Here is a 13,777-nt window from a genome sequence, read left to right as displayed (position 1 = left end):
ACTAGCACATGCAGTTATTTCTTTTGAATTAAAATTAAAAAAAAATGATTTACGTTGAAAGAAAGCATGGAGACAGGGACATGAGGTCAGGTGTGGGCATGTGCCTAAAGGGTAAGAGCAAGGAGGTCAGTTTGGTTATAGGTAGAGTGAGTGAAGGGGAGTAATGGTTATTAACATTGGAGAAGATATTTTGGGTCAGATAATAAAATTTTTTAAAATTTATTATTTTTTAAATTTGTTTTGTTGTTGAGAATGTACACAGCAAAACAGACACCAATTCAACTATTTCTACATGTACTGTTCAGTGACATTGATTACATTTTTTGGGTTGTGCAACCATTCTCATCCTCCTTTTCTGAGTTGTTCCTCCCCTAAAACATAAACTGACTGCCCCTAAGTTTCCTATCTAAACTTTTGAGTTGCTGTTGTCAGTTTGGTCCCATATAGTTCTTAAAAGAGCATAACGCTCAAGGAAGACATTTTTGACTAGTTAAACTATTATTTGGTTTTAAGGAGTCTTCAGGGTATATTTTTGGTTTAAGCTTTAAAGATTATCTCAGGGCAATAGTTTCAGGGGCTCATCTGGCCCCCATGGCTCCAGAAAGTCTGGAGTCCATGAGAATTTGAAATTTCATTCTGCATTTTCCCCTTTTTTATCAGAATTCTTCTACAGAATCTTTGATCAAAATGTTCAGTGATCGTAGCTAGGTGTCATCCAGTTCTTCTGGTCTCATGGCAAGGGAGGCAGTTATTCGTGGAGGCAATTAGCCACACATTTCATATCCTCTTTCCATTTCTGAGTCTCCTTCTTCTTCTTTTGCTCCAGGTGAGTAGAGACCAGTTGTCATGCCTTGGATGGCTGCTTGCAAGCTTTAAGACCCCAGGCCCTACTCCACAAACTAGGGGGTAGAACAGAAGTATTAAACACGTTATTAGCCCAACAACAGATGAATGGATAAACAAAATGTGGTACATACATGTAATGTAATACTATTCAGCCCGTAGAAGGAATGATGTCTTGATACATGCTACAGTATGTATGGATGCATCAGTGGTTTTTAATGAGAGTTTTAAGATAATAGACATTATTTACTGGGTTTGAAAATAAATTTGTCAAGATTTTTTCCAATTTCAAGATAAAAAGAAATCTCCTTAATGTATTAGGAAAAGCCATATCTCAGTAGGGAAACAGAATGAAAATAGAGTGAGCCATTAAAAGATAGGGTGTCATTAAATACAGAATAGATAAGTGGTAATTTTGGTGAGGGACAAGACGGGACACAATACTGGGGAAGCCAGCACAACTTGTCTAAAGCAAGCTCCATAGACACATTTAAACTCCCTGAGGGACTGAATTACTGGGTTGAGGGCTGTGAGGACCATGGTCTCAGGGAATATCTACCTCAATTGGCATAACATAATTTATAAAGAAAATGTTCTACATTCTATTTTGGTGAGTAGTGTCTGGGGTCTTAAAAGCTTGTGAGGGGCCATCTAAGATATTCCACTGGTCTGACCCCATTGGGAGCAAGGGAGGATGAAGAAAACCAAAGACACAAGGGAAGATTAGTTCAAAGGACTAAAGGACCACAACTACCACAGCCTTCACCAAACTGAGTCTAGCACAACTAGTTGGTGCCCAGCTACCACCAGTGACTGCTCTGACAGGGATCACAATAGAGGGTCCCAGAAAGAGCTGGAGAAAAATGTAGAACACAATTCTAACTCACAAAAGAAGACCAGACTTACTGGTCTGACAGAGACTGGAGAAACCTTGAAAGCATGGCCCCCGGACACCCTTTTAGCTCAGTAATGCCGACATTCCTGAGGTTCACCCTTCAGCCAAAGATTAGACAGGCACGTGAAACAAAATGAGACTAAAGAGGCACACCAGCCCAGGCGCAAGGACTAGAAGGCAGGAGGGGACAAGAATGGTGGTAATAGGGAACCCAAGGTTGAGAAGGGGAGAGTGTTGACATGTTGTGGGGTTGGTAACCAATGTCATATAACAATATGAGTATTAATTGTTTAATGAGAAGCTAGTTTGTTTTGTAAACCTTCATCTAAAACACAGTAATTAAAAAAAAAAAAAGAAGATAAGGTGTCATAGTGGAGAGAACATTGACTCATCAGAGAAACAGTGGCTGGAATCCTGGCTCAGCATTATTTTGTGAACTTGGTCAACATAGACTCTAAACCTGTTCTTCACAGATTAGATATGAATAATAGCTCATATGGCTATTGTGAGATTAAATGAGTAAATGCATGTAAAATGCCTATAATAGAGTCTAGACATAATATATTTTGGACAAATGATAAAAACCAAAAAACCCATTGCTGTTGAGTCAATTCCAACTCATATCAACTGTGTAGGACACAGTAGAACTTCCCCATGGGGTTTCCAAGGAATGGCTGGTGGATTTGAACTGCTAACCTTTTGGTTAGCAGCCATAGCTCTTAACCACTGTGCCACCACGGCTCCTTGGCAAATGATAAAAAAATAAAAAAAATGATAGTACCTACTAATTCTTTTGTAATAATATTTTATTGTATTTTTGATAAAAGTTTTGTACCTACTTATTCTTTCTTCTTTTTCCCCTTCTACCACAACTTCCAAACACAGATAAATACACTTTTTTTTTGTTTGTTTTTCTGGACTAATTTTAAAGTAAAACAGACATCACATAATTTTACTTTTAAATACTTTAGTGTATATCTCTATCACTTTACCTCTTCTTCTCCAGTCTGTCTCCTGCCTCTATCACTCAGCCACATTCGGAAAACTCATCCTTAGAATTCTGTTCCTATACAACCAGCCTTGGCACCAAATCTGCATCAGTCAGTATTCTCCAGAGAAACAGAACCAATAGGAGAGAGAGAGATTGTTGACTGGTTTATTTTAAGGTATTGGTTCACTTAGTTGTATGGTCTGGCAAGTCTGAAATCAATAGGGCAGGCCACCAGGCAGGATTTCTATGTTGCAGTCTTGAGGCAGAATTCCTTCCTTTTGGGCAACTTCAATTTTTACTCTACAAGATCTTCAGCTGATGGATAAGCCTACCCACATTATTGAGCATAATGTCTTTACTTAAGTCAACTGATTGTAAATGTTAATAACATCTAAACACCTACACAGCAAACATCTAGACTAGTGTTTGAACAAACACTATGTAAAGTACTTGACACAGTACCATCATACTCACAAATGTACCAATTACAGGTAATCCCAGACTTTCTATGGGGTTCTGTTCTGATGGCTATTGTACATTGGCTCTGACATACCTACTAATTCTTGATTGCCTGTCTTATGCCAGGCATATCCCACTTACTATTTCTAACCCTTCACGTAGCCTCATTTTATGATGAGAACTAATGCTCAGAGTTTAAGCAGTTTGCCCATGGCCTATAGTTAGCAAGTGGCAGAACCAGGCCAGTTTGTTTCCAAATCCAGGCATTTTCTGTTAAAGTGTAGTTCACATCCTCTGTCCTCTTCTTCCAGCCCTCTTCTCCACACCTAAAATGACATTTAAATCAAAAGGATATAACAGTGTAGGAAATTTTTTTTTCTGAAGATCTGTTCAGAAAAAATATTTAGGTTTTTACACACAGTTCCTAATGCAAAGGTATAAAATGCATGATATTATATGTGAGGCAGTGCCATTTCCAAATGGATGCACACACTAAAATCTAAGCCTGATTTTGAAGTGTAGCTCAGTAAATCATTTTAATTATCCTTACTTCCATCTCTAGATTGTTCTGCATATTGTAGTCAGCCTGCCTAATTATATTAACTTGTATAATGGCAGTACTCAGGAAGCATTCATATATTTTCCCTATAGTTCTAAACTTAAATGATCAGAGAAATGTCAAAGACTTTAAAGAATACATGAACTTTCTAAAGCAAATGAACTCAAGATAAAAGTGGAGAAATTAATAGTGTTAACATACACGGGAGGGAAAATGTAACCAGAATGAAGATCCCCTTGCCAATCACAAGAAAAAAATATCAAATAATAATGAGCTTACTGAAGGGTGTGCATGGACTGTGCAAAAAAAACTCAGCTTTTTCTGGGGGGGGGTGAAAAGGAAAATTTGAATAAGGGGGGAACATCTTATTTATATATGAGATGACAGACAATTGTTAGGATGTCACTTCTAATCAAGACTATTTATAGACTGAGGAAAACGTAATTAACTCTAAAAAAAAATTAACTCTAGGTTGATTTTAAATATCTGAGCTCATCAAAAAGATACTAAGTTTCAGTTGGAAAGGATGTAGGTATGACTATAAAAGTTTATTCTTAAAAAAAGAAAAAGAAGACAATGAGGGAGCCTGTACACTACCAGGTGTTAGAACACGCTATAAATCAGCAAAAATTAGGACTACAGGTGAGGGAAACTGAAGATAGCAAAGAAAGGATATATATATATGTGTGTTTGTGTATATCTATATATATACATGTACACATACTTCAAATATTATTTATAGAAATTTGACAGCAACCTAAATGATTATTAATACAATGGTTAACTAAATTAGGAATAGCAGCTCAGTGCACAGATTTGCAGACATTAAAATGACATGAATGAACACTAGGCAGTAACATGGAAAACTAATTATAAATAATAATAAGTTAAATAAAGGAAAGCATTATGTTGTGTTGATAATGTTAGCTATGAGTACCTATTCATAGATTCAAAGAAGAAAGAACATGAATAAACAAAAGTGGTGTTGAGTTCCTCGAGCCCCTGGTAGCTCAGTGTTAATTGTCCTGCTACTAACCAAAAGGTCGGCAGTTCAAATCCACCAGCCACTGCTTGGAAATCCTATGGGGCAGTTCTACTCTGTCCTATGGGGTCAACTGCAGCTGGTTTTCTTTTTTTTTTTTTTTTGGTTCGCTGTTGAGTTCAGAGAGTGGACTAAGAGCAATTTTTTTTCCTCATAAAATTCTTTTACTATTTTTATAATGCTGTAACCATAGAAGTTTTAACACTGATTATACAAACTTTTATATAGAATATCACTGAAGTGTCAACCAAAGTGTATTCGCTAAATGTTGTTGGCCATACCAAAGTTGAACCAATAAAAACAATTGTCATGTGGGAACACAAGAATTTTATCTTATTCATAATTGTCTTGACCATCTCAAATCTACTAATGTTGCTTTAATGTTCCTTAAGATTGCATATTTTCATAATTTCATAAATCTGTTCCTTTTGTATACGTAAATGCTATTTTCCTCTTTTCACGCCCTCCATTTTGCCTGCTTTTCTGAGCTCTTTAAATATTTTGATTTTTTTAGTTTCACTTTTTTGCGTTTATAATAGAGTGACAACTTTCTTATAAAGTAACATATCAGTACTTCGAACTTATTTGTAGTAGAAATGTAATCACTGTTTTTAATGATAAATTGAAATCATTTCAAACTTCTAATACTTTTTTTTTTTTTTTCCTTTCTTTGTTTTAGGTAAGTAACTGAACAGGGACATGAAGAACTGATATTTCAAATGACAGCCATGTTGCAAAAGGTACTTTTGGTATTTAATATTACTGTAAAAGGAATCCAATGAAAAATCACAGAGGTTAAAATATAACCAAACATTATTTTAGCCAGAAACAATTTTTTGTATATATAGATTTAAACATATTATAGCATTAATAATAAATAGTATCTGATAGGATTTTTCTTTCTGTAGTCTAGGCAATTAGTATTATTTGGTAATGGAAAGGTAGATCAATTGATCAACTTTACTTCAGCATTTTCATTGGTGGGAAGAGGGACATGGGGGAAAGAAATTAGGATGAGATAGGCAAAGTGAACACATTGGGGTTTGCATATCAAAGTCATTTGCCTGTTCTCTCCAAGGACTGATGGTTAATTTTCTGCGATCAAAATATTATCTTCAGAATTACTCATAAAATTGACTGCTCTAGGCTTGTTAATAGGTGAGTTGATTATGGATAATCCTAATAAATTGCATCAGTGTGGAGAATTCTTTGGATTCTATATATTCTATTTAAAGAAACTTTACGGAAAGGAAGGGAGGGAAGAAGGAAATATTACACTTAAAGAAATAATAGAATAAAGAAAAATTATTTTAGTCCTAGGCATCTATTCCATACATGGCTTGTGGAAATTTGCTTATAATTATTTTTTATTTTATTTTCTCAGATTGTGAATCTTGTCTAGAAAAAAAACTCTTTCTTTTCTAGAAGAAATCTTTTTGAAATGCTGGAGAAATCACTATGCCTGGTTACAGGTGAAGCAATTGCATTTTGAGCTATTAGACAAGATGAGTGATGCCCTTAACATTGGTATCCACGCAAAAGACCAATTATGGTTCAGATGCAACGAATTATATATTTTCCTTCTATATTAGATTAATAACTTGGTCTACTGAACAGAAGATATATGAGTATACCAAAAAAGAAATCCATTCAACTTCCTTATAAAATCACGTATTTGGAAATAATTTCTAATTTTATTTAGAAATTTCCTCAAGAGTCTTAGGCAATTCAGGACAGGTGCCACCAATAAAGTTTAACTGGAAGAGAAGTTTGAAAGAAAGTTGGAGAAATAAGTTTACACAAAAAAGTTTATACTTTTCTAATGATGATCATTTAATTGGCATAAATTTTCTCTGCTTTGTGGCTATACTTTTAAATATTTAATGAAACAGCTTTATTAATGTTGATAATGAGGGAGCACTAATTAGCTTGGGTATTTTAGGAAGGGTTATATTAATATAATACAATTTGCTTCACATGAGGTACCAATTACACTTCCAAATGTAAATGCTAAGTAAGCGATTGAATAGGTGAGTCTAAGAGCTTAGGGGAAAAATCTGGGTGAATTTGGGAATCATTGCCTCAGAGTTGGCAACTGAGACTACAGGGATAAATGAGACTGCTTCTATAGAAATTATAGTGTGACAAAGGACAGGGGACCAATTCCAATGCTTAAATACGAAGGAGAGAAAAATGAGTTGACAAGGAGTGGTCAATTGTTGCTGAGATGCCAAGGAATATGAAGACTTTAGTAAGTTCACCGGATTTTTCCACATAAATGTCATTAGTGACCTAGGCAAGGAAAGTTTTGATGAAGTGGTGGGAACAGAAGCTAGACTGAAGTGAGTTATGAAATGGATAAGAGATAAGGAGATGGAGTTAGCAAAAAAGGTAATTCTTTCAAAATTTTGTCTGTGAATAGAAATACAAGAAATAGTCTTGAACATGTTTAATGTTATTGAGGAAAGCACAGAAGAAAGGGAGAGGTTGAGGGCATGGATATGAGAAGGGAGGAAGGAATGTCCAGACTGAAGCATTATCCATAGCTGCTAGGAAGGACATCTACCCAACGTAACTAAGGCATTGACAGTAGGACAGGTGCAGACACAGGTAGAATTGATGAGAAAAGTTGAGAGAATTCTCAGCCAATGGTTTCTCTTTTCTCTATGAAGAAGGTGTAGTCCAAGAAGTTAGTAAGGATTTGAGGAAAAGGGAAAGGTTTGAAACAGAGAAAGGGAGAAGAAAATTTGCTTTGGGGAAAATGTTGATAGACCAAGCTGGTATTGATGACTGGGAATTTGTACTACCGTCAAACTCTCAGAATTTTACAAGTGATCTTAAATTTCCAATGTGATGGCAAGCTACCGTCAACCGTTTTAGATCATGACAAGTTTTAGGTGGTAGAAACATTAATTTAATCTAAACAAAAATTGTGTTCTTCTGTAGAATTAAAATAAAACTAAATCTGAGGACATTCATCTAAGTTTGGCCTTTAACCTTAATTTTCATGAACATATACATTTGTGTGTATCTATAATATTATGTCTATGATTATTACTTTTCAAATATCAGGACTCAGGGATGTTCTGCTTCGGGAAAAGATATAAGGAAGGTATTGACTTCTTAGCTCCTTATTTTTGATGTGTGTCTTTCATTGACAGTATTTTAAAAAAAATATTTGGTTGTGTTATAGGTGAAAATTTACGTAGTAATTTAGGTCCCCATTTAACAATTTTTATGCAAGCTGTCCTACACCATTTGTTACATTTTTTCAAAACGTGTCAACATTCTCATTATTTCCTTTCTTTTTGTTCTGTTTCTATTAATCTAGCTTCTCTGTCCTTAACTTCTCATCTTTGTTTTATGGTAAATGTTGACCATTTGGTCTCACACAGCTGACTAAGGCAGCACAATATTTATGGGTGATAAAGTTTATTTTATAAGCCAATATATTGTTTGAATGAAAGGTGACCATCTGGAGTGGCTTCAGATCCAAGTTCAAAGGGTATCTTAGTACAATAGTCTCGAGAGTTCCTCTAGTCTCTGTCAGTCCAGTAAATCTGATTTTTTTTCAGGAATTTGAGTGTCATTCTACATTTTTCTTCCTTTCTATCCAGGACCTTCTATTATGTCTCTGGTCAGAAGGGTTGGTAGTGATAGCCAGGCACCATCTAGTTCTTCTGGTCTCAGGCTAGGTGAGCCGTGGTTCAGGTGGGCTATTAGTCACGTGGACTAGTTTCTTCTTTGAGTCTTTGGTTTCCTTCATTCTCTTTTTTTCCCATTAAGTAGCGACCAATAGTTGTATCATAGATGACCACTCACAAGCTTTTAAGTCTACAAACACTACTCACCAAACTAGGATATAGAACAGTATCTTTATGAACTATGTTATGCTAATTGACAGAGTTGTCCAATGAGACTATGGTCCCAAGTCTGTAAACATGGTAAACCAATGCCATGAGATGTTTGGTTAATGTCTAGGAAGTATCCATAACTGTGCTCCCTATATGGTTTATTATATATGAATATTTATGTAGCACACACACACATGCACACATAGTGCCCACAGATATGCCTGTACCTTCACACCTGTATACTCACATGTGCCTCCCTACACACATATTTTCTGGTTGCTATTATTGTTGCAAAACTGTATGTTATACCACTTATAGAAATAGTCCCTTATTTCTGCATACTTCTTAATGTCATGATTTATCCTGGGCAAGTCATGCAGGCTTCACCCATATTGCATATTGCCTTTCCCATCACCAAAAATAACAAATATATATATATATTTTTTACTATCTAGAAAGGGATTCCCTCTCCCTCCCCCTCTGATTCCTGGTAACCATGAAAGAACGTTGCTTTCTGTGTGTATACCTATTTTTTACTTTTTATAAAATTGGGACTATACAGTATTTGTCCTTTTGTGATTGACTTATTTCACTCAGCATAAGATCCTCCAGATTCATCCATGTTATAAAATGTTCCATGGACTCCTCATTATTCTTTATAGTTCCATAGTATTCCATTGTATGAATGTACCACAATTTGTTTACCCATTCATCTGTTGATAGGCAGTTAGGTTGTTTCTCTTTTTGCTGTTGTGAATAATGCTGCAGCGAACATAACCAGAAAAACCGTAGGTGTGTATATGTCTAATCGTGTCACTGCTCTTATATCTCCAGTATGTATACCTAGGAGTGGGATTAACTGGATCATAAGGTATTTCTATTTCTAGCTTTTTGAAGAAAAGCCATACTGCTTTTCATAGTGATTGTACAATTTTACACTCCCACCAGCAATGTGTAAGAGTTCCAGTCTCCCTCACAATATCACCAGCATTTGTTGTTTTTTTGATCATTGCCATTTTTGCAGGGGTGAGATGCTATCTCACTGTAGTTTTGATTTGCATCTCTCTAAATTTAATGGCTAGGGGGAAACCCTGGTGGCGTAGTGGTTAAGTGCTATGGCTGCTAACCAAAGGGTCGGCAGTTCAAATCTGCCAGGCGCTCCTTGGAAACTGTATGGGGCAGTTCTACTCTGTTCTATAGGGCCGCTATGAGTCGGAATCGACTCGACGGCACTGCGTTAATGGCTAGGGTTGCTATAAGTTGTAATCGACTGGATGGCAATGGGTTTAATGCCTAATGATCGAGAGCATCTTTTCATCTATTTGTTGGCTGCCCAAATGTACTCTTTGGTGAAGTGTCTGCCTATGTCCTTTGCCCATTTTTTGATTGGAGTGTTTTGTTGTTGTTGAGTTGAAGTTTTCCATAAATTTTAGAGATTAGACCCTTATTAGATATGTTGCTGCCAAAGATATTTCCCAGTTTGTAGGTTCTGTTTTTATTCTTTTGATAAAGTATTTAATTTAATTTATTTATATTGTACTTTTTAGATGATGGTTTACAGAACAAACTAGTTTCTCATCAAAGACTTAGTACACACATTGTTCTATTACATTGCCTAACAATGCCAGGACATGTCAACACTCTCTGTTCTCAACCCTGGGTTCCCTATTACCAGCTTTCCTGTTCACTCCTGCCTTGCAGTACCTGCCCCAGGGCTGGTGCACCCCTTTAGTCTTGTTTTGTTCCATGGGCCTGTTCAATCTTTCACTGAAGGGTGAGCCTCAGGAGTGGCCTCATTACTGACCTGAAAAGGTGTCTGGAAGCCATACTGTCAGGGTTTCTCCGGTCTCTGTCAGACCAGCAAGTCTGGTCTCCTCTTTTTGAGTTAGAACTGTGTTCTACATTTTTCTCCAGCTCTGTCTGGGACCCTCTACTGTGATCCCTGTCAGATCAGTCAGTGGTGGTAGCCGAGCACCATCTAGTTTTACTGGACTTAGTCTGGTGGAGGCCGTGGTAGATGTGGTCCATTAGTCCTTTGGACCAGTCTTTCCTTTGTATCTTTAGTTTTCTTCATTCTTCCTTGCTCCCAAAGGGGTGAGACCAGTGGATTATCCTAGATGGCCGCTCACAGGCTTTTAAGACCCCAGATGCTACTCACCAAAGTAGAATGTCGAACACATTCTTTATAAACTATGTTACGTCAATTGAGCTAGATGTTCCCTGAGTTCATGGTCCCCACAGCCCTCAGGCCAGCAATTTGGTCCCTCAGGGAGTTTGGATGTATCTATGGAGCTACCATGACCTTGCCTTGTACAGGTTATGCTGCGTTCCGCAGTACTGTGTACCGTCTTACCCTTCACCAAAGTTTCCTATTTATCTATTGTCTATAAAGTGTTTTTCCATCCCCACCCTTCCTCTCATACAAAAAGAAACAATCTTTGATGGTTACGAGGGAGAGGAGGGGTGATAAAATCTTTTGATGAATATAAATATTTAATTTTTAGGAGGTCCCAGTTATCTAATTTTATTTTCTGTCATTTATGAATTTTAGTTTTGTGTAATAGGCTGTTTATGCCAAAAGTCAGGTCCCTTAGTTTTGACCCTATGTTATTTCCCAGGAATTTTATAGTTTTACTTTAACATTTAAGTCTTTAATCCATTTTCAGTTAGTTTTTGTGCATCGTTTTAGGTATGGATTCTGATTCATTTTTCTGCATATGAATATTCAGTTTTGCCATCACCATGTGTTAAACGGACTGTTTCTTCTCCACCGAATGAAGTTTGACTCTTTGTCAAAGATCAGCTCCCCATAGGTGGATGGATTTACTTCTGGGTTCTCAGTTCTACTCCACTATCCTATGTGTCTTTCATTGAACCAGTATCAGGATGTTTTGATTATTGTGGCTGTATACTAAGTTTGTGATTGGGAAGTGGGAGACCTCCTACTTTATTCTTCTTCTTCAATATTGCTTTACCTATTCCATTCCATATAAATTTGGAGATTAGTTTTTCCATTTCATTAAAGAATGATGTTGCATTTTGGATTGGGATTGCATTGTACCTATAGATCACTTTTTGGTAGTACTGACATTTTTCACAATGTTAAGTCTTCCAATCCATGAACATGGGATGTTTTTCCATTTATGTAAATTTCTTTTAGTTTCTTCCGTTAGTACTTTGTAATTTTCCTTGTGTAAGTCTTTTATATACCTGGTTAGGTTTTTTTCCTTGGTATTTTATCCTTTTGAGGGTTATTGTAAATGGTATTTTTTTCCTGGTTTCCTTTTCAGAGTCCTCCTTGTTAGTGTAGAAGAACCCAACTGATTTTTGTGTGTTGACCTTATACCCTGCCACTTTGCTAAATCCTTCTATTGGTTCCAGTAACTTTCTCATGGAGTTTATGAGATTTTCCTGTATTGAATCATGTCATCTGCAAATAAGGATAGCTTTAAAAAAAAAAAAATTTTTTTTTTTTTTTTTTTTTTTACTTCTTCCTTTCCAATCTGGATGCCCTTTGTATCCCTTTCTTGCCTTATTACTCTAGCTAGAACTTCCAGTACGATCTTGAGTAAGAATGGTGATAAAGGACATCCTTGTCTCATTCCGCTTCTCAGAGGAAATGCTCTGAAATCTTTTTCGATTGTGAATAATGTTGGTTGTTGGTTTTGCACACATACCCTTAATATTGTTGAGGAATTTCTCTTCTATTCCTATTTTGCTGAGAATTTTTATCAGGAAATGGTGTTGGATTTTATTAAATGCCTTTTCTGTACTGATTGAGATAATCATGTGATTCTTTTCCTTTGTTTTATTTATGTGGTGAATTACATTTATAGATTTTTAATGTTGAACCATCTTTGCATCTCTGGTATGAATCCCACTTTGTCGTGATGTATTATTTTTTTGATCTGCTGCGGAATTTTGCCGGAATTTTGTTGAGAATTTTTGTGTCTGTATTCATGAGGGATATTGGTCTATAATTTTCTTTTTCAGTGTTTTCCTTGTCTGGCTTTAGTATCAGTGTTATGCTGGCTTCATAGAATGAATTAGGGAATATTCTTTTCTTTTCTATGTTCTGGAATAGTTTGAGTTGGATTAGTGTCAACTCTTCTATGAATATTTGGTAGAATTCTCCAGTGAAGCCTTCTGGGCTGGGGCTTTTTTTGCTGGGAGTTTTTTTTTTTTTTAATGACATCTTCAATTTACTCTTCTGTTAATGGTCTGTTCAAATTTTCTACCTCTATTTGTGTTAGTTTAGGTAGGTAGTGTGTTTTTAGAAATTTGTCCATTTCTTCTAGGTTTTCAAATTTTTTGGAGTACAATTTTCCAATATGCTGTCATGATCCTTTTTATTGCAGTCGGTTCTGTTGTATTGTCACCCATCTCATTACTTATTTAGGTCATTTGCATTTTCTTATTTTTTTCCTCTGTTTATTTGGCCAATGGAGCCCTGGTAGCATAATGATAAAGAGCTCAGGCTGCTGACCAAAATGTTCGTGGTTCAAATCTACCAGCTGCTCCTTGGAAACCCAATAGGGCAGTTCTACTCTGTCATATAGGGTAGCTATGAGCTGGAATCAACTTGATGGCACACAACAACAGCAACAGTCTCATTGATTCTGTTTTTGTTCTCTATTTCATTTATTTCTGCTCTGATTTTTATTGTTTTCTTTTTTCTGATCACTATGGACTTCTTTTGCTGTTCCTTTTCTATTTGTTAGAGGTGTAGAGATAAGCTATTGATTTTAACCCTTCTTTTTTTGATGTGTTTTATTTATTGCTATAAATTCTCCTCTGAGCACTGCTTTTCCTGTTTTTGGTATGTTGCCTTTTCATTTTCATTTGATTTTAAGAAATTTTTAATTTCTTCTATTACCCAGCAGTTTTTAAGTAAGGTGTTATTCAATTTCCATGTATTTAATTTTTTTCCCTGTGCTTTCTGTTACTGATTTCCAGTTTTATAGCATTATGATCTGACTAGATGCTTTGCATCATTTTGATGCTTTTAAATTTATTGAGGCTTGCTTTTGTGGCCTAATATATGGTCTATTCTGGAGAATGATCCATGTGCATTGGAGAAGAATGTGTACTGTGTTGTTTTTGGGTGGTATGTTCTGTATAGGTCTGTGAGTTT

General features: G+C 36.0%; 1 protein-coding gene across 2 annotated transcripts in view; it reads left to right on the top strand.

The window, feature by feature from the left end:
- ANK2 (ankyrin 2) overlaps window positions 1-13,777 on the top strand; it is a 765,621-nt gene that overhangs the window by 196,149 nt on the left and 555,695 nt on the right. Inside the window, exon 2 of one of the 2 annotated variants that reach the window (XM_049885480.1) lies at window positions 5,469-5,529. The exons of the other annotated variant lie outside the window; for it this stretch is intronic. Coding sequence (XP_049741437.1) covers window positions 5,509-5,529 — 21 coding nt within the window. The 5' untranslated portion in view covers window positions 5,469-5,508. The remainder of the gene's footprint in view (window positions 1-5,468; window positions 5,530-13,777) is intronic. 2 annotated transcript variants of the gene reach the window in all.

This window comes from Elephas maximus, chromosome 5 (genome assembly GCF_024166365.1).
Source record: "Elephas maximus indicus isolate mEleMax1 chromosome 5, mEleMax1 primary haplotype, whole genome shotgun sequence".
Lineage (NCBI taxonomy): Eukaryota > Metazoa > Chordata > Mammalia > Proboscidea > Elephantidae > Elephas > Elephas maximus.
This window is presented reverse-complemented; position numbering and strand designations above follow the sequence as displayed.